Source organism: Camarhynchus parvulus, chromosome 14 (assembly GCF_901933205.1).
Source record: "Camarhynchus parvulus chromosome 14, STF_HiC, whole genome shotgun sequence".
Lineage (NCBI taxonomy): Eukaryota > Metazoa > Chordata > Aves > Passeriformes > Thraupidae > Camarhynchus > Camarhynchus parvulus.
Window position 1 is genome coordinate 10,406,051 of NC_044584.1, and position 22,228 is coordinate 10,428,278.

General features: G+C 40.3%; 1 protein-coding gene across 1 annotated transcript in view; it reads right to left on the reverse strand.

Moving 5' to 3' along the window:
- Positions 1–22,006, reverse strand: part of LMTK2 (lemur tyrosine kinase 2) — a 41,941-nt gene extending 19,935 nt beyond the window's left edge. Inside the window, exons 1-6 of the mRNA XM_030957993.1 lie at positions 21,701–22,006; positions 7,398–7,522; positions 6,440–6,584; positions 4,597–4,670; positions 3,973–4,091; positions 3,185–3,272 (exon numbers count right to left, since the gene is read on the reverse strand). Of these exons, the coding sequence (XP_030813853.1) occupies positions 3,185–3,272; positions 3,973–4,091; positions 4,597–4,670; positions 6,440–6,584; positions 7,398–7,522; positions 21,701–21,854 (705 nt within the window). The 5' untranslated portion in view covers positions 21,855–22,006. The remainder of the gene's footprint in view (positions 1–3,184; positions 3,273–3,972; positions 4,092–4,596; positions 4,671–6,439; positions 6,585–7,397; positions 7,523–21,700) is intronic.
- Between the last annotated feature and the right edge of the window lie 222 nt (positions 22,007–22,228).

A 22,228-nucleotide genomic window follows, 5' to 3' on the forward strand; every position in this document is an offset into this window, starting at 1 on the left:
TTCTGTGGCCAAGAAAACAAGCCAGCCAGCCTGCCTGACATTCAGCATTGCCACCCTGACAGCTGTGGTGTCTCTGCACTACAGTTTCCAGTGCCTCTGATCAAAACCTTTCAGTGCCAAGGAGCCTGGGAACTGATAATCCAACAGGGCTGCCTGAGCAGCCAAGACAAGGTCAACTGGCCCTAAAAAGGCTACAAATCCAAGCAAGAGAAGTAGCAAAAGAAGGACATGCTGTGATAAGCTATGAGTTTGAAGGAGTGTGAATAAAACAACCTCTGTACCCTCCAGACTGAGTTGGTCAGCAGAAAAGCCACATTTTTTGTTACCTTGTATGCCAAATTTGCTAAACAAGGTCAACACTGCCACGTGAGCCTCAAAAGAACTTATCATCTGAAGATATTGAACTTCCTATCCAACACAGCTCATCTTCTTGCCATGTTTTTTCAGAACTACTGAATTCTTAAACACACAAGGGATTAAAACAGGTTTATTTTGCTGGATATACATAGACATCACCATAACATACAGGAAAGAGCTTTGGCTGAGCATCAAACCACTGGCAGCTGAACAGGACCACATTTCTCATCCTCCCCATCTGAACAAGTCACCACAGCCACTGGAACCTTTAGTCCACCACTTCAGTTCCACCTGCCCTTATGCTTTTTCTGCTGAAGAATCACTCCTGTGTGTTTTGGAAGTACCTCCATGCATTCCAATTCACCCAATTTCGGGGAAAAGAAAAACAAACAGAGCTTTGAGATCAATTACTAGAAGTCTAAAAAACCCAAAAAATTGCCATTCCAACTGCAGTGATAAAAAGCTTCCTGACACTCCCCTAAAAACCTTTTTACTTACAAAACCTATTTAGGCACATCTTCTTTTCCATCATGCTTCCCTTACATTCCTTCCTTCCTGTCTCTTCTCTGCACTTACTCCAACATTGCCACCTCCCACTCCTGGCCCTGGATCACAACAAGAACTAGAGATGGACAGGGATACTGAGCTGCTCACTTGGCCCAGGCTCTGCACCAACCTGCAAAGGCAACATTGTCCTGTCTGCCCAGCCCCTGAGCATTTGTGTGCACAAAGAAACTCCATCATGTCTAGGAGATACTCAGCTCTACCAAGTAAGAACCCTTTAAGTGAGCCAGACTTTAATATGAAAGTTATGTTTAACTGACTGTAATATATAATTTTCTAAAACCAAGTTTTAGTTCACTTGGAATAGAATAATGAACACAGACATTTATTTTTCATTCCAAAGAAATTACTTAACTACACTCAAATTTGTAAAACTACCACTTTAACTGTCAAGCTTACTGCCCCCAGTTAAAGCGAAAATCTATTTTATCCCCTTAAATAAAATCCTTTCCAGATTACTCTGCAGGATCATGACAACTTCTGGCATAAAAAATGAAGAATTAAACAAGGATACTATTTTTCCTGTATACCTAAAGTAGGGCAATCTTTAAAAGCTACTCCATCTTCAAATTTAAAGTTGGATTAAATCACATAACTATTTGAAAACATGGCAGCAATTAAATCTGATTTGGATGTATATCTGATAGACTCTATAAAATGCAACTCACTTTCCAGGATCCTTTTAAAGAAACTCCAATTTGAATAGCAGGTTTAAAAACCAGTAAGTAGCATTCTATTTCTACATTGAAAAACTATGAAAAACCTTATCTGTTAACCTTAGGCTCAGAGTTTTTAATTGTTAGCAAACCCAGAACATTTCACTTTGATCAGACACTTAAAAAGTTCAGGTATTTCTTCCATTTGGAAAAGAAGGATTTTATCAGCACTTCTGCCTCATTAATTTACCACAGCTAATACATTTGAGCAAAAGAGCAGCATGGAAAAATATAGTTATTTAAGGTAACAGATTAATTGATATGTGTCCAAAAACTCAAGTTCATGCTAAGAAATTTAAATTGCCTGAGGCAACCAGAAGTAGATTTTTGTACCTGAGTTTAAAGTGATATTCTGCAATAGTGAAACTGCTAAAAAAGATCTTGCTGAAATTTATAAATGCAAACTGTCTCATTTCTGAAAGACTCATTCCTTAGTAACATCTGTGCACTTCTGACATCATTTCTGTCTTGACATTTCCCAAGGAACTCTGCTTTGGGTGACATCTACACACCAAACCTTAAAAGCAGCCACTGAGCCAATGTTTAGACAGCCACTGGGACTCTGGGGTTTGTTTGGTTTTAGCAATGTGTTATGCCACAATAAAACAATTCAAGTCTTTCCAGCCCATGGATGCAAATTTTTGTCTCTCATGGCTCTGCACTCTGGGCACAGTTCAAAGGCTCTGTACATGCCCCCCCTTCCTCCCAACATTCAGGAACATTCCAAGGACTGCAGTGGCTGAGCAAGGCTTTGAGCTGTCCCTCCCATTGCAGGGACCATGTGGCACTGACAGCACTGGGATCACCCTCCAATGTGCTCCCGGCTTTTCTTTTGGTGCCCAGGAGGCACAAGGCAGCTGCCTGGGGGGTAAAAAGGGCATGAGAAAGGAAATAAAAGGGTAAGAATGTAGGGAAAAGAAGAGTACTTTAAGAGAAAGGATCAGGAAGAGAATGAAGACTGAAACTGAAAATTCCAGCTATTAGAATCCATGACTGATATCAGAAGTGAGCCCACCATTGCATTTTAGCACAAAGCAGCACAGCATGGGTAAAATTTGGGCACTTTGGAGGTAGAGGAGAAGGCAGAAGGGAAGAAATTCTTCCATTTTCCTAAATTAACATTTTCACATAAATGGTATTAAAAGCACATTAAGACTGCAGACAGCAAATATTTTGGAGGTGATGTTGGTGTGTGCACATGATACTGGACTGTGATAAAAAGCTTCCTGCTATGACACCCTCTGCCCTCCAAGCTCCTTGCTGAAGGCAGACAGAGACACTGGTAACTCCATTATCAAAGAACAGCTATTTGCCTCTTCAGAACACTCCACAAGCACTTAGAACATACATGATGAACTGAAAAGAGTACAAACAAAAATTGTAATCGTGGTTCCTCTAAAAAAATAAACAAAAGCCTTCTAAAATTCTGGCTAATCAAAAAACAAGAAAGCAAAAGAATAATTTCATGAGCAAAGGGCAGTAAATATACCACACACAACTTACACCAGTGGAAAAACAAGTGCAGCATCTCATATAAGTGCACTTACCAAGTCACAGAACTCAAAAACTAGGAGATAAGGAATGGCTTCCACACACTGCCCAATACACTGGAGAACATTTGGATGCTGAAGAATGCTGGAGGGAAAAAATACAGTTAAAGCCAGGAAGATCACAGTAGAATGCAACACACTGAAAACCCTACCAGAAGTTTCAACACATTACATTGGAGGGGGGTGGCAGGAACAGAAGGTGCAAGTACCAAAGGCACAGATTCCATTTGTACCTTGGTATTGCTGAAGTGTATCACTGACAGCAGCCAAAACTCACAGGATCTCAATCCCACAAAAGCCAGGATTGCCACATGAGAGTCACACTCATCCTCCCACAACTCCTCATACCAAAAATAATAAAAACATGCAACCCATGAACTACACCAAGGTACAAGATAAACCTTCTTTTAGCCAGCTTAGTTCCCAGCCAGATCAGTTACTTTCCAAAATTGCTCCAAAACCACTTGTGCCAATGCAGCAGAAGGCATGAAATTTCTTCTGACAAATGCCAATAACCTAAGCCTAAATGCAAATACAGCCAGGACGTTAGAAAGCACCAAGAGGAGAAAGCTCTTCACTGACCAAGCTTTTACAGCACATCCAGGCAAGGTAAAGCACACTAAGTTATGTGAACACAACTTTTGCTCACTTTGGGTTGAGTGTATTTCACATTTTAAAGAAAAACATTACAGTTATATGTGAGGGCAAGTAGAGACAATAACACTGAACAAAAGCAATATCCATAATTTATCTGCAGCAGAATGAAGCTCTGAAACATTACTCACTAATATGGTTCTCCATTTCTTAAGAATTGTTCTTGCTCCTTGGGACCTGCACTTGCCTTTAACTCCTTCACTATTACCCTTGCTACACTAGTGCCTGTGTAGATCTCTCCAAGGAGAACCTGAAAGAGAGATTGTGTCTTAAATCAGAGGGGAAAAAACATTTGTAGTCTTCCTGCAAAGAAAAACAAGAGCTAAAAACATGTTGCAGGAAAGATTTCCTAGCTTTTTTACAAACACAAACAGAGCTTTGATAATTAAATACAAATACTTTGATCTTGACAACTGATTTACAAGTCAGCTTTCAGAAAACGTTTTCTAGTGAAGACCACTTATTTACTTAATTTTTTTCCCTAAAAAGAATTGGTAAAAATAGGAGTGTATTAAATAAAATTCATGGAAGTGAAATGTCTAACTAGTCTCTAGTAAGAATCTACAAGTAAATTTAAAAAGCACAGATTAGTGCTGTGATTACAGCTAAAAAATGCATGTAAGGAAATATCTAATTTCAACTGAAATTTTTTATGCTTTTTTTTCTTTCTTGAGTAGCATTTTAAAGTAAATACAGAGGCCTAGTCACCTGAGAATAAGCCTCAATCTAGGCAATATGAAGAGATAACTCCTCACCTTTCCAAACCAGCCATTTCCAATTTCCTGGATGTAGTTTAGACTCTGACGTGCAACTTGAGACTTTGTTCCATCTGTCACACAAGGAAACAAACGTAACACTATCAAACACTCAGATGGCCAAAGTTAGCAACTGCTGAGGAAACAGTGCAACCTTCTGCAGGATTTATACCCAGCTGGGTGCACACATTCAGCCCAAGCACCAAACCCTACTCAGATGTACATAAAATAGGAAGGTAATGCTGTGACAACAGCACTCAAGTGAAGTTTTTCTCATGTCCAGCTTCTAAACTACACCAGAACACACCCCCAAAAAAACCACAGCAATTGTCCTGATGAAATGCCAACTTACATGTTTTTAACATGAATTTAGGTTTTTAACATACTCAGCAAGAAAGCAAAAAGGCTAAGTTCTGCTTCCAATATGAAAGTGTATTATTGCCTGTTTCTGGGTAGAGAAAATAACCTACTTACAAAAGTCTGCCATGTAAACAAAATAGAAAAGCCAAGACAAAACTCATTGTTTGTACATCTTAACAATTACAGTTATATAGAATTACCATTTCAAGAGAAAAGGTTTGCCTGCTTTATTCTTCAGCACAACTGCCCTATTTGTAGCTACCATCTGGAAGGAGGACATTTTTCAACTAAAAATACTTCACATAAAAGCCCAGAGAGGAGGACAGAAAAGAAAACCCAGATCTTGGCAGAGGATGGGCAGTAACAATGGCAGAACTCATTCACCAGAAGAGATTCAGCAGTGTTGACCCCTCTGCTGCCCAATTGGTGAGGAACACTAATTGATTTAAACAAAACTTTTTCTTGTCTAAGAACTCTAGCCCACAATTTATTTCCATAAACTCCATTTAGAGCAGTATTGTTGTGCTGGAAGAGCCAGAGCTGTATAAATCACTGTAAATGTGCTCCTAAGCATGGTGAAGGCCACAGCAGTGCAAGCACATTTTATCCAAGTACTCAGGCACATTGCCTTCCTTCTGGCAAAACACTTGTTGTGACAGCTTCATTGTAACAATTATGGCTACACAGAAGAGCTGACAAAACTTTTCACTCATAATTTTTCCCAGCTCTTTAAAATACTGAGTCATTTGTACAACTGTGGCATTTGTGTTAAAGGCACACTGAGAGTTTCTTGAAATTTGTACAGGAATTTTCCTAGAAGCTTCCCTGAACATCTAATGATCGAGCAACCCAAGTAGTATGTAAAATTATGTGAAATAGCACAATATAGGAGTATGTACTTTGGGCTAAACTCTGCTTGTAATATGATAAGATGCTTAAGTTTCCTTTTACCAAAATTGTATTTTAAAGAATACATTCCAAAACCCCTTCCACACAGGGGGATGAAACCTAATGCTCTGTCTTACCAAGATCACATTTACTGCACAAATAGTCTCCAGTGACATCAAGGAGTGATGCAGCTGAGCAGCAGCACTGCTGTCAAGTAAAGGATTCACTCTTATTTCTATTTAAGGGTGGTGGTTAAAATCCAATGACAACTTAGCCATGAAGAAAACCACTAAAGAGAAGTCACTAATGTCCCAGGGTACTTCAAACCCTTTAGGTATACAGAGATATAATGACAGCAATCTAGAGAGGGGCTTTTAAGGCAGTTCTGTTCTCTTAAGCTCTCTTATCCTGTCACAGGTTAATATCTTAGGAGTAATATTTCCCCTTTTATCCTTTACCCTACAAAACATATTGGCTCAGTTTATGGAAATTTGTAACAAGTTATTTATTACAGTAAAGTCAAACAAATAGCCACACTCCATTTTAGACACTGAAATGGCTACTTTTGTTTTTGCATTGAAAACCAGAATTTTACCTGTACGAGATGGAAACTGGGAGGGAGTTGGTAAAGCAATATTGGGAACTGAAAGAGTAAACACTTCTGCTGGAGACTGAACAGATGGAGTATCTTCTGCTGGAGGTGTAAAATCTATTTCATCATCAAAGTTATCTTCAAATTCCTAAACAAAAGAAGTCTTAGTAAACAAGCTGATCCTTGCCTTTAAATAAGCACTAATACATTTCTTTCAGTTTGAAGGAGCACTGCTAAGGAAGCTTAGCTTTTTTCCAAGAATAGTGACAGATATTTAATGTTCTATTCCTTACTTTCCATTAATTGCTGTCTTAAAGAGATTAAAGCATTGCTTTTAATAATCAAGGGTTTTTTGTTTAGTTGGGTTTTTGTGGGTTTGGTGGTTTGGGTTTGTTGGTGTTGTTGGTTTTTTTGCTTTGTTTTGTTTTCACTTTAAATGCTAGCCCTGGCTTTGAATGAATTACCATGAACTGCTGAGGCCAAATATTCTCCATTTAGAAATGAGAGCAAAACTCAATTTTAGGAACACTGATTACAGATGTTCCAAAAGTAACAATTCTCTGATGACAATTTCTCAAGAGTTTTGTTACAGTAGATATGCATCTTCAGTATTCTTATTTGACAGATCCCACCTGTAGACTAAGAAAAAACAAAACACAGAAAAACAACAAAAACGTTCTTCACAGCAGATTGTCTCAAAGGTGTAACTTTTATTACTAATTCTGATAGCTAGTTATTATTTTCAAAAGGCATTAAAGATCCTTACTGCAGCAGGGAGCAATTAGTTAAAATAAACAGCTGCATCAGGACCCACAGGCTGTAGGAATAGAGTCACTGGCTGCTTCAGGAGAGAGGATGCACAGTGACACTGCAGAATGAGAGAACACTCATCAAGTGTTCTGGATAGCAGGATGCAGCTGAAAATACCACCTGTACACACACTGATAATTTCAGGTCTTACCTTGAAATCTATCTCAGGGTCTTTACAGCAGGAGACACAGTTTGCCAGCAGAATGACCAGGACTACCAGAGTGCACAGAGACAGAATCACAAAAGATGAAGGAACTTCTGCTGTAGCTCCTTCTCCTAGAAATAAACACGTATCCAGTATTAGATGTTTAGCACCCTAAGAAGTTCCTTCAAAACATATTATCCACCTGCACTGATTTAAAAAAGGGAGTCTGAACATTTAATCCCATGGATGTGATCAAAGCTAAGAAGAAACTGAACAGAGAGGACAAACTGGCAAAATAGATCTGTGCTTCACCACCTCCTGCACCATTCTGGACTTACTTGCTTCCAGCTAAGGGGCCTCAGCCAAAGTGATTTGCTGAAGCTCATGATGAACAGTGAGAGCACCAAGCCTGGGGATTATGTTTAAGTCAATAAATTAATACCAATATGCAAACACAGAGTAAAAATCTGGTCTTTTGGAAGATATTCCCCAAGAGCTAATACACCTGACCTACAGGAACAGGCAGCTAGAAGAAATCCCCCCTAAACTGCACAAAATGTAAAATATATCACTACAGGACAGTATTCTCTCTTTCAATAAATGCATTTGTGACAGTCTGCCAAACACAAGCTGCTATCACAAGTGCAATGGATGTAATCAGCTCCACCCCACTTCTGTTCTTTGTGATTCACTAGGTGATTGTCTTCATTTCAAGAACTTTAGATTCCTAGCTGTTTTACAAACACTTCAAATAATTTCCCAAAATTTTATATATAAACATTCTACAACACATTTCCTGAGATTAAGCCAGGTTATTACTCACAGGATCAAAAGCCTCAAATGGAATTTTAGAAAAATCTTAAGTTATTGCCAGGGGTATTAAACCTATTTTCATCCCTGTTTTCATCTTCAGTAGAGAACAAAGACGTGGTTTCCTAGGAGACCAGAGCACACATCTGGAGGAGTTGTTTTTGCTGTTGCTGTTTCTTTTCAAACAGGTACTGCCACAAGGATCAGAGGAGTAGTTGGACCACATCTGATTAAAATGTATTTAGCTATTACATCACTGTCAGAGTCTAACAGTGTCAGGTGACCTGGACTGACTGGATTTTAGGAGAGCATTTGAGTATCAATGGGAATGTCTGGCAACAGGACAGGGTGTAAATGAAGCCTCAAAAATAAGAAAAGCAGAAGTTCTTCACTTGTCAAGGGACACAAACTTGTCCACCTACCTCTTAAACCTTCAAAAAACTGCAAAAATTGAGAGATTTGCAGAAAAAGTAAATCATGTTCCACTGAACACTTACAGGATATTTACTTATTTTAATTACATGCAAAGACTTAATTGACATAATGAAAATCCTGCTTTAAAGTGTGTCAGCACACTTCCAGAAGATGACATTTTTCTGCACAATTAGGACTACTACCAATACAACAAATAAAAGTTAGCAAAAATGGAAGGTTATCAAACAGGTGATTTCTAGTTTCACAATAGCTTTGGCATTCTAACCTCATCAGGGACTGGGAATACTTCACTGCAGATACTGAGCATTGTTCAAACACAGATCAACAACAATGCGAGGCCACTCACCAGCTTTTAGTCATAATTCTGAACAGAACAAAGTATCTCTGAAGAGGGCTCTCAATAGAACAATTTATATTCATTTAAATCAAGTCTTCTATGTAACACCATGAGTATTTTCCCATTTCTAAGCATCAAAAAGAAAAAAGGGGAAGATAACAGCTGATTTGTGTTTACTTCCTCCAGATGTTCGGTAGCCTTAATTAGGAGATTAAAAATTACCTGAACTGCAAATATAAACATTCTGTGAAGTCATTAATTACCTAAATTACTGTAACAAACACACACAGGTAAATACACCTGTAGATAAAATATAAGGAATTCTTTTAAACTCCTAGTTGAAACCAAGTAACAAAAAAAAAAAAGACCAAAAAACACCACCAACAAAAACTACATTATCAGGTATTACAAATTAGAATTAATTTTTCAGACATTTTTCTAAATCCATCACACTTGATTTCCAAACAACTTCCTCACCAGCAATTTCACTGAAACAAGAAGTCAACTCACCCCAGACTATCTAATGAACAGGTGCAGATTTTCCATAACATCACCACAATCACAAGATACTCCTCCCAGTAAAGATCAAGACTCCTGAACCCCCTCAAATGTTTCATGCACTGGCACAGTTGGCCAAGCCAGTCCCTGCACACTGAACTCAGGCACACAAGCACTGTCACTACTCACAGAAATCACTCCTGCTATTTGAGGACTTCAGACCAGCTCCTTGGGAGCAGGGTGTAAAGCACCTCAATTGCCAAGTGTATAAAACACTAAAAAATGCTATCCAACTTTATTTTGGCTTTCTGGTACACTCTTTTGGCTAACATGAATTTTACAGTGACTTCCTGTTCCCCACAGAAACTGAGGGGACAATTTCCTTCTCACCAGAACCTTCTGCTCCAAACACCATGTCACCTTCCAGGTGGCCTTTCTGAGCAGCCCCCACCAAAACTTGAAGCAGCCCTTCAAGCTGCTTTCCTTCCCTCAATTCTACTGTTTGTTTTCAAGACCTGGCCAGGGGTTTGTGCCCCCAGAAATTCATCTACTGCAAATACATCAGCTGGTCATGATGGTCCCTCTACCCACAAGCCCTCAGCCCTGCTCTATCCCAGCTACAGCAGCACAAGCACAGATGGAATTAACAGAAACATTACCATGCTCACACCAACTCAGGATCCCCACTTCTGACCCCCAGCAGTTACAAGTTATCACAGCAAATCCAGCTAGCAGGATTCAAGCTCCTGATGATCTTATGTACAATAAAGTGAGACATTAATTTAACTCAAAGTGAGACATAATGAGCACTATCAATCACCAGCTGCATTTATTGTACCTGTTAGATACACTGTACATGTATTCAGACACTCCATATGAAAAAGATAACATTTTTTTTTAATTCCTTCTGTGAAAGAAACTACACATTTATCAAGTATAAAGTCCAAGCCTTTCATGCAAGTTACACTGCTCCCCATAAGGTAACCATCTCTTTTAAGTGTCCTGGAAAGAATACAGAAAAGAAAAATATTGCTGCTGTTCATTATATTAGTTCCTAACCTTTAAAACCTTTCATAATTCCCTAGAAATGAAACTGTGTGAACGAGCAGCAATTAATTGGAGAAAGTAATTCTATTTTTTTTAAAGCAAAGATCACCTTTGGAAAGGCAGCTAATCATTAATTTATTAATGGTCTGTTGAGATGGAAGCCATCTAAACTTCCAAAAGCACAAGGCAATTTTCACATAGAAAATTATGCACAGAAGCTTTAATACAAGAAAAATGCCAATTATCCTGGGCAAGTTTCTGCAACAGTCACAGAACAGCATTCCAGATGACTCACACAAGTAAGAGCCATTTACTAAGAATTACAGAATCCATCTCTGTTTGGATAAACTTTGAAGTTTCTTACATAGTAATTAATAAGTAATATTTTTAATTTGCAGGAGTTTTTTAAAAATTAATGTAAAGTTAAGTATTAAATTATGGCAACCTGTAATTGGGCTAAAATTTATTTTAAGTGAAGCTATTTTAATAGCTTGCATGGATACACATTCAGTGACAGAAGTTACTGGTTAAGTATTGGAACTGGTCTTTGTGACAAAGTGCTGAAAATCTGCGGCATTACAACCTCATTTGCATTTTTCAACTATTTCCATCCAATGATTAATTCACTGGAGCTTAGTAAAATAACTTGTAACTAGAAGATGTTTAATACACCCTTTTGTTTGTAAATTGTGGAAGTATGAAGCAATGACATTTATGTTATGGTCCCGACTGAAGAAAACCAACCAGCAAGAAATCCATTCTAATTAATGCAGGGGACCATTTTATAAAGTCATCAGACAAGAATTTTCCTAAATTAAAAAACCTGTTAAAAAACATTGTAAATTGAAATAACTTTAATATAAACCTGGATAAACTCCAATAAACACTTAATTTCATAATTATTGCAGAAGTTAAGATTCTTAATATCACACATTCTGGAGAAGTTAATAGATTTACTTAGCACAGTAATTTAAAACCTTGCCATATTTACTGTAACCCTATGCAGTAACAACTTGAGGCATCTTAATATCTACCCAGAAGTCAGAATCTGTTCTTTAGGAAAGGAACCACCAAACAGATTAAAAAATACTCTCTCTAACATGCCAACAGTAAAAGGCTTCCAGTCAGCTAATACAAACAGTCTAGATTGGTTTGCTTTGGTATATCCAAACTACTTAAGGCAGAGGAAGAGGCCTGGATTATATCAGCCCTGTATTAAAATAAGCAGGAGATGATGCAGCTGCGTCACTCTGTTACTGCAAGGTGAACACAACAGAATGCTTTACAAAGCTCTGGGCTAGCACATGTTCCATCCCAAGATGGCACCTAGATGGTCCTAAATTATCAGCACAGAAAACCAGGTATTCTTTCAAAGCTACACAGGATTAAATACAGCTATGTTATTTACCCACTTTTTAGAAGTGTACAGTATCATAAACAAGTCAAAGCCCTGGCTGAGGGAGATATTTAATCAGCAGCTACTGAAGCAGATTCCTCAGCACCTCTGAAGATGTCATTTCCTAAGCAAGTTCTTCACCAAAGCCTAAATTTGAGCACAGCACATGTGAAGTCAAAGGCTGCACACAGGCAAGTACACAAAGAGGCTCACTGAGGAAACAGGATGATGAACTGTGCTGGCATTCTGAGGATCAAGTACAGACCTGAGAACACACCCAGCAGTGTTTATTACATGTTTCAAGAGCTGGAAAATGTTATTTTCATACAAAGCATTTCAAAGCAACTTCTATAGGCCAAGATTCCCTATACCTTCCTAAGTTTCTTTTAAATCTCCATTCTTCATAAGACAGTTCTCCAACCAGCAAATGTAACACCTAAGCAAACCCAAGTTCTTTTTTCACTACAACTGTTTCCCTTCTCTATCCCATCTCCCAGTCTGCCTCCAATACTCAATACCCTCATGTCATCCACCTGTGGCATGCTTTGATATCATTAATTACAAGTAATGAGCATGCCAACTAGCCACATATTCCAGCTATGTTTACTTGTCAAGCAACAGCCTCCACTCAGGACAACACAAGACCAGCTGCCTATCCATGAGGGATGCTGGGCTTGCCTTTCTTCTACAGATTATGAACTCTTGATTTTGGTTCAATGTGAGTAATCACATTATTAAGGTCTCCACCTTCAGAAAACTGGGCTAAAAAATGCATGATTGCACAGAGTTCTAAGCACAGGGAGAAAGAAAAGTAAATGTATACTGCAGACATGAGCGAGTGCCCTCATAAAAGGCGTTCACCACTGCCATAAAGGCAGCGTAAGGCACAGATAAATTAAGCATTATTGGGGCACAGTGAACTTCAAGGGAGCATCTGATTCTAAGCTTTCAGCACAGTAGTTGCTATGCAACAACAGTCCCACTGCATAAGCAAGAGCCCATTTCCTTTCAAGAGCAGCTATATAACTGGCACTAATAGCTATAACTATTTCCAGCACAAATCTAGCATGACAGCAGTCACTTAAACTGTCTCTTGGACACACTCAAATTATATGATCATGAACTAAGATGCTACTTTATGACACCAAGTCAGAACAGCACAGTCTTTAAAATACTAATGAATGACCAAATCTAATTTTGTTCCCTAGCTAAACCCAGGGCATCTTTCATAAACTTTGTCAGTTTACTTACTCTGCTTTTAAAAAATATTAAAGTAAACACATTTAAAAGTGTAATATCACCCTAATTTATAGTGGTTTTGACAAATGTGATTTTAAAAGCTATCCCAACTTTCCTAAATAATGCTGTCATTCTCCTCTACGCCAGCAATTAAGTGGGAAAGTGCTATCGACTCCTACCCAGCTCTCCACAAGTCAGATGCAGATCATTATCTTTCCCTCATAAAGAGTTTCTCCTGCATTTATTTACACCCTGAAGTCTTCAGAGGTTTGCTACTAATAAGCACAAAACCATACAGACAGAATCAGGCCTATAAATTCAGATGGCCTGCAGGTAACAGGCAGAATACTAAGCCAAACCTCTATTCAAAATCATTTTAGACACATCTATTGTGTAATGCCTGATTTGTATGACAAGGTAAAGCACAACAGACACTGCAACTCCTCCATTTCACAACAAAAAAAAACCCCAACCAAACTCAAGCACATTCCATTTGTTACCACATTCCTGTAATCTCAATTTTTTCCTGCTATGCTCCATTTAACAACTGAGCCAAAAAAAGCATCATTTTCAAGATTAAGTTTCAGAAGAAATGGGTGCAGTGTCATTATTTAGTTGTGCAATGCTATAGCACAATGGGCTTTAAAACACATTAGATGGGCATTTAAATCACCAACCTTCAGCTGAGATACAGCACACGCAAACAGAAGTTTTGAAGGAGCGGTATTTGCATTTCAGACATTCTTTTGAAAATAAAATGAAGAGAATTTCAGTGTGAGAAAGACACTCCAAATTCCAATCAGCCCTTTGCTTTGAATGGCCATGACCACTACAGTACCAGTACTACAGGAAGAAACATTCCCAAGATCTCAGAGATCTTCACTGGCTTCCTGTGCTCAACACAATGGCAGCACCTTAGTGAAATCTAAAATGGTTCCAAAGGCCCAAAGTATTTCAGGAAGAGACTGGAAATGTTCCTTCATTGAGCAAATCTCTAAGAACAGACACACAACACTGCTAAAGGATCTTTAATGTTTCTCAGTCTAGACCTGAAATTTTCAGCATTCAGATTCTTAGCACTTAAGACACTCAACTAAAGCACAAATGTTTACTATCTTAAAACAATAACCTAGAACAAACTGTTAAAAATATCATTAACTGAAGAGTTGTTTCAAAAGTCTGTCTTCTCATGACATTATTGCTACCCTTACACTGGATAATGCAAATGTCTAATGCATTACTAATAAAAGTAACCTTCACTATTATGTACCCTTTTGTAAAAGCACTTTATCACCTGATTTTATTTTTCCTTGTGTGGAAAATCATACTTTCTAGATATAGTCTCAAGAAAAAAACTCTTAGGGACTTATAGCCACAGCTATCCAAGTTACTTGTGCACAATTGTACTTACTCTCTGAAAACAAGAAGCCGTAACTAACAGCTTGTCAATAAAACGATTTCCTGGCTAAACCTGAATTGTGCCACATGGCCTAAATCAAAGTCTGGCACTTGGAAAGATACAAGTAAAATGACAAGACTTCAGCAGTAGTGTGGGGAAAACTCAAAAGTCAAATACAAGTCTGTTCCTATATTCCTCTAAACAGAAATTGAGACATTTCATCCCTCTACTCGACTTGTCCATTACAATCCCTGCCTTACCCTGGAACTCCATTAGGTCCCTTATGAGGCAGGTGGGTGGGATGAAAGGCCAAGGCACATGCAGAGACAATTCTCATGAAAAGCCAACAGATTTTCTTCTTTACAACAATTAACCATCAGAAAAAAAAAAAAGTAACAAATTCAGCAACAAGGCCATTTCTTACAGAGTGTTCCCCATGAAACAATAAAAATGCCTCTTACACTCCTCCAACCTATCTTGAATTCTGGATATACTTCTACAGTGTCAAAAGCCAGTTGCACAGTTAAATGTGTGTTTTGTGGACACGTGACCCTGAAATATCACTGTCCTATGCAATAAGTTACAATATTTTCAAGAAGAAATCTTAGCTACTTCATATCACAACCAGATGCGTAATTCTACGTCAACAATTCTTGGCAAATTATTTCTGTCCTCCTAATTTTCCTTAAAAAGAACAGAAGTATATCCTGCAGTATAAGCCTATATTTTTTTTCAAACTACTTTATCCAATGTCCCCCTAAATGCTTTTACAATGTGCTTCAAATGAGTTTCTTCTACATGTGCTTAAATCCACTCAGTGTGTTAGGGTGGCACATGTTCCATATCCTAAGGCAAGAATATCCAGGGCAAAGCTGGACTCTCCTGGAGCACAGCATCTCACAACAGCACTGCTCTGATCCTCCTGTTTCTGAGCACTTGTCCTGGCCTGCATATTGGCTGCACAGTTAGTAACTAGCAAAACTCTGAGCTGGGATTAGTTGTACATTACTGACCTTATTCTATTATCCTACAAGTCTTCCCAGTAATGTCAGAGAATTACTCACATAACAGCATACTGTTCAATTTTAATAAGGACTAAATATAGGCTGGTACTTCAAGTGTTTACAGAGTGAGATCTGTTTGAAGTTTCAGTGCTAGAATCTCATGTTTGCACAAAGGCATCTTAAGACAAGGCAAAAAATATCCATGCTAAATAATTATGTGCCTTATGCCTTCATGGCAGTGTTTCTGGAAAATCTGGGTAGCATTATCCTCTTGCAAATGTATCACTGACTCTTAATTGCATGTATGTGCATACATGTACATACACTCACAAAATTATGCTGAGCACACTTTATTCTGTACTGCTAGATGTTGGTTTTGACAATTAATGCCTTCTCAAGTACTTTTTTTTTCATCTGCTATACCATTTCTCCAACAATGAGGCACAAGAGTTGCAGTTTGTTTTTTTTTTTAACACAGGACAGACCACAATAATTCAAAGTAGCATGAGATGATCCCACATCATGGTTCCTCCAACCACCAGAAAAGCATTATCTGCAGCATGGAAACCAAAAGGACAGTATCTCTTTCTCCTACCATTTGATAGCAATACATGCCATTAAGATACAATGCCTTTGAAGAGACTAATTTCAGTTCACAGGAAAGAAATCCATAAATGCAACTTTCATGTGATGGGATTTTCCAGAATCTTGATTTTATAGCAGATGCCTTTCCAACTCCAATGTACAGCTGAGTTAAGAAATGCAGGAGAGGAAGCAGGAGCATTTTGTAAAAAGAGCTTATTAGATCTATGTCTCATCCCTATTCATTGCTAAAGGATCCCTGGGCAGAACAGGCCATCGAGAGAGTGATTGATTTTGGAGAACTGGATCTGGTCTACAGGCTGAAAGCTTAAAAGTCGGCACTAAAAAAATCTACTGTTACTATTTTCTACACATCTTTCATACCGCGCTGCAGTGGTAGTCCCAAAAGAGTCACGTCACTGTTAAGTCACTACAGTGATGTTTTCTTATCAGGAAGGAAACTTTTCTAAGTGCAGCAGTGTTGGGCAAGGTGTTACTTTGTACAGCATTTCATACTGAAAATCACTCAGAAGACAATTTACTGACAATGTGCTTCCCACCACTACCTTGCCTAAGCTATATACGGCACAACACCTTGCTACAGACAGCACTTAAAGCACACATGCAGGCTGAAAGGACTATCCTGACACATTTTGTACATTTCTGCTTATGAAAGTTGACAAAATGCTTCTTGTATGTAGACTTTGCTCAAGACCTTTCATAACAGCAGTACAATGAAAACAAAGAGCTCATACAGAGCAACAAAAGCACTGAAGCTTTTGCAAATTGTATCCAGAACTGTATCAAGCTCCAGACACTAAGTGCCCAGACCAAACAGGAAGGCAGCCCCAAAATAAAACCTAAGGAGGACTCCAGTACTCCATGTGCTGTCCTTCTGCTGCAGAACTGCAGTGTTAGTACTGAAACAGAACTGGGATTTTTGCAGCTCTGGCATTACACTGCCTGAGGTCCCTTTATCCCACGCAGATAAACTGTGTGTGAACAGTGACTGAAACCAGACTACAGCAAGCAGCCAGAAAATTACTCCCAATCATATTTACCTATCCAGAATGTTGGATCACACAAAATCTTTTTTATTTTTATGCACGGGCACAACCAGCACCCAGCAATGGGTCCTTTCAAACCAATGCCAACACCTGATGCTGTGCCAACAAACCCTCAAGCACTCTCTGATCAGTGCTATCTTAATACCTGGGGAATTATTAAATACACCCAAGCATTCAAGACACGAGAAATTGCTTCAGAAAGTGACCTCGTCCTATGAGGACTCCTTTAGTTGTAGCAAAGTCCAGACACTTTACAGCCACAGGCAGAGAAAGCAAGCAAGGCTGTGAACAAAGCTCTGCGTGGAACATCCCTGCAGGCCAGAGTCAGGGTTGGCTTTTTACCTCAAACTCACAGATACAAATGAAAGATAAAAGACAAACTTCCAGTTCAATTGTTTTAGTTCTATGATTACTAAGTGCCTGGGACAGAAACTATAAAATGCAATACAGGGCCAAGTAAACAAGTTCAGCTTGAAAGGGGAGGAAGGATAGACCATTTCCATGAAAGGCACACACCACAATTAAAAACCCCACTGTAAAAGCAAGATTTTTCTTAACTTCCAGTGATCCGAGTTGCTAACTTGCATACACTTAGAAAATGGCTTTTCTTATTATGTGCAAGTCACAGACATTTTACATTGTACCAAACCACAGGCCACAACTGCAATCTGGCCCCAGTCTGACAGAACTCTAAGTAAAACATCAAGCCAAAGCAACCCAAAAGCAACAATTTTCCCAGGAGTATATATGTACCACAGAGCTCATCTTCATGCAAAAACAAAAAAATGTGACTTCATCTCAAAGTTTTAACTTGTCATCTGAGGCCAGCTGACTGACTATTTAGATACTTCAGATTCATACAGCTGCATGAATATTTAGATACTCCAGATGAACATCTCTGGATAGTAATAACAGTATATTCTACTATTCTAATAATCTCCTCCTGGATCCGACATGACCTAGTCCATCAGCAGAGACTCCCTGCCACTGACACCCAACTGGCCAAGGCCAATGCTCTCAAAAAGCAATGATGTAGGCACCAAGTCCAGCTCCTCACTTCAACTGATCAGACTGTGCAGTAATCACAAGTGTGAAACCGAACACACCGGCTAAAAATGCTACCACCTATTCAAGTTTTACAGGATAATAAAAGTATTTTTGAGTCCCTCTTCTTTGTATTTGTAAAGACTTCGTAGAGCACAGAGATGATGAAAACACTTTGTCTGACATTACACACACACTTGATTCAGACGCTCAGTGGAATAAAGGTCAAGTATGGAAATCCAAGTCAGAACTGGGAGCCTGAATGTACATGAACAGCTTTAGCACAGTAAAGCAGCCATGGCAGTTTGTGATGCAGTTTGGCTGCTAAACACTGCTGCAGGAAAGCAATGCCCAAGTGTCCTTCCTTCAGCCACACAGCTGGGAGTGGAAGTCATGTTAGGCTGATGCACTCGGAGAAAATCACCAATACTCTGCAGGTGAAAGATAACTTCAACACTTCAGCCTTGGAACTCCTTTCCAGCACAACTGCCCCAGCTCTTACCTCCAGTATAAAGCCAAACCTTAAGTTCAGAACTAGCACAGTACATATCAGTATCCTTTTTTTCCACTCACAGAATAAATTAAATCTAAGTTGGGTAAAGTATTTTTAGGCAGTAGCATGTTCAACAGCTTGTTTTTCATATTTCCTATAACAATTGCTATGAACCTTACCAAGGAAACAGTTCAAGCTTGATTTCCTTATTGTTGGATTAAAAAAATTAAATTAGTTTAGAAATATAACATCAAAAATGCAAGACAAATACAGAACACCTTGTCAATGCAAGCACTATGAAGCCACACTTGAGAAGAGCAGCATCATTCCTCTCCATCAGGGCCCTGGCACCTGACAGCTCCCCAGCCACCCAGGCTGGCAAACTTCCACTGCATGCCCACAAACTGGAGCAGTTTTGCTCAAGGAATCCAATCTAGTCTTGCTAGAACCTGCCCATCACCACTTCCAGCATTCCAGCTTCCTCCCCAAGGGAGAATTTATTATAGGTATAATTCATGAAAGATTCTATACAATTCCTTACAATAACTACAGGTCCTTTCCTCCCTTTTGTGTGGATCCCATCTTTCCTATCACAAGCAACACACATAAAAATGTTTCTCCATTGCCAAAGAAGCAACCATTCTTGCTAGGTGAAGAATTGTGGGAGTCTAAAGTAATTTTGAAACCAGTGAGTAATCACTCTATGAAAAGCCCATTAAATTCCTCTCAAGTATCCAATCCATGTGTATCAGGCCAAGTGTTACAGTCAACTGCAAAAACTGCCAAGGTCCAGAATGGAGCCCACCACCCCCTGCCAGCCCCAGCAGAGGAAATCAAAGCAACCTGTCATGGGACACAAGAGAGACATTCACAACATGGCTGAATTGTTTTTAAACACAACCCATGACTCCTAACCCTGCAAAATAACGTCACAGGTTTGTCTTCAGACAGGTTTAAAACCTGCCCAGAATGACGGAGAAGGTTCAAGCTGAACCAGTCTCATTGTCATCCACTGGGAAGATATTCACAGGAAGGAAAAAAAACAAAGGCCTTGTAGCTTTCCCCCACTTCCTGCTGCTCATACAGGTGATGATAACAGGACATGTTGCAGCCTAAGAACCCGTTGCACTCCAACCCACCAGGCACACATTAATTCAGGTAGGAGGAAGTCCTCCCAGCAAAAGTGATGCCAGTCAAACTGGAAAAGGCACCCAATGAGGCCCTAAAGTTTCAATACTAAATATCCATCAATAAAGTAACCCAAATACATTGTCTCTCACATGGGCAAAGACACAGGAGAAAGCAGCAGCTTCATTTCCAGGAGTTCACTGGGTTTCCCATGACAGCATCTGGACAGTTGGCTAAGCTTGAGCTAACATCCCATGTATACATACTGTGGCCTAAATATAACCAAAACCTACGTATAAAATTACAGTATCTCATTCATGTTGTATGAGCCCAATATCACAGCATCATAAATATTTCTCTTAGCAGTACTGCAGTTGGCACAGCTGATTCAGTCTTTTAAATTATAGAATTAAAAAAAAAAAAAACAAAACCAAACAACAACACTTTAATACTATGTCCTGCAATTTGGCGATCAGCTTTTCATTTGAGAATAAAACTTTTTACCAGTGCCATGGAAGTTATGCTTTGTTCCCCCATCTTTGTAAGGTACATGCAAAGTCCTCAAAGGAAAGAGAAAATTGTATTAAAAAAAATAAATTTACATTTAACATTTTCCTTTAAATAGAAAAATTAATTGCATTTCAAAGAAAGTAAGACCCAGGAAAGACATTATAAAATCCTTCACGCAGAACTGATTCTGCTGTCTTACCTTACAGCTCAATGACAAATTAATATTATTTGGATAAACCTCAAATATTTTATAAATGAAAAAATTATCATGTAGCATCAAAGGAAATAAAGATTTGATGGACAGTTTTCTCTTTTTCAGAAGTTCACTTTTACACAAAGTATGAAAGACCTCAAAGCAGACTGATGGAGGGAGTGACTTATGAACAATTCATAAATGTTCTGGGAAGGAAAAACTGGGAAAGAGACACAAGTCCAAAAATAAAGGAAGGACGGGTTCCACTCCCAGTTCTGATACTTCGTGTGGAAGAGCAGCCAAATTACCTAATCTTTGTGCTTCGTATCTTTCCCTCCCCACTGCTCCTGCTCCTCCCTCAACATCTTGTCTAGTTAAGCTGTACAACTCCTCACGGCTAGAAGGGAATCTCAGCACACATTGCAACCAACCCAACCCTAACAAAATTCAGTCTCAATACAATGTTATGTTTGCAAGTCCCAGTGAAACGCCAACAATAAAAATTAATCAAAGACACGGTACCTGTGAATCCTACTAAACCTCTGATCAGTCCTACGACTGCGAGGACATATTGTTTAGTTTGTGCCTTTAAGATTAACAGGAAAATAACCAGGGAAATCGAAGGAACTCAGCGTTACCTGGCATACGAGAGAAATAAATGTGAACTACATGACTATTTAGAGAGCCTGGCCGGGGGGGCGGGGGGGGAATCCGACTAATCTGACCGGAAAACAGGGAAGTGCCGTCTGCCCTGAGGAGCCTCCACCCAGGAACGGGAGTCCCGGTGATTCACAGGCAGAACCAGAAAAAATAAAAATCCCGCCGAGCTGAGAACAGGTGAAAGCAGCAGCACTACAGGCAGAAGGTCTGCGGTAAACACAGACAGAACAATCCCGCAGCTCAGTATCAGGGCTCTGAGTGATCCACAGCGGGATATTGCTCGCTGCCAGCGGCACAGCCGTGACCTACAGCCGGGGAGCCCCATCCGCCCGCCGTGCCCTTCCCGACGCTTCGGCGGAGCCGTGTCCGCAGCACGGGGGAGGGACGGGGGCTCGGAAACCCGCAGTGCCGCCGCTCCCGGGCCCCGCCGCGGAGCCGCACCCCCAGCCCCGCTCCCCCGCGCTCACCTGCACCTGCTGGCGGCAGCGGAGCCGCCTCGCCGCTCCCCGCGAGCGGCCACAGCAGAAGGACGAGCCCGAGCAGGTGTCGCGGGCCGAGGAGCCGCGGGCCACCGCCCCCCCGCCGCCCGGCGCTCCCGCCGAGCCCCCCGCGCTGCCGCATGCCGTCCGCTCCCGGACCGAGGCCCGGCGCCGAACGAGGGGCTCGAGGTTCTCAGCGACTCCGGGGAGCCCCCGCGGCAGCCGCCGCCCCCCGACTCCGCGGCATCGGCCCCGCCGCCGCTCCTCTCACAGAGCCCCACCGGCCGCCGCCGCCGCCATCTTCCGGGCTACCTGACCGCGACGGGGCGGGGCGCGCCGCTGATTGACAGCCTGAAGCACCAATCAAACCGCGCCTCGCGCTCAGGAGGCGGCTCCACTGGTTGGGACGGAGCTAATCCGTGATTGACAACTATGCCAGCCAATCGCTCTGCAGAGGGAGAGCTAGGGCGGGGGAAGGCTCCGGCGCGAGAGCAGCGGCGCGCGGTTGCCAATCAA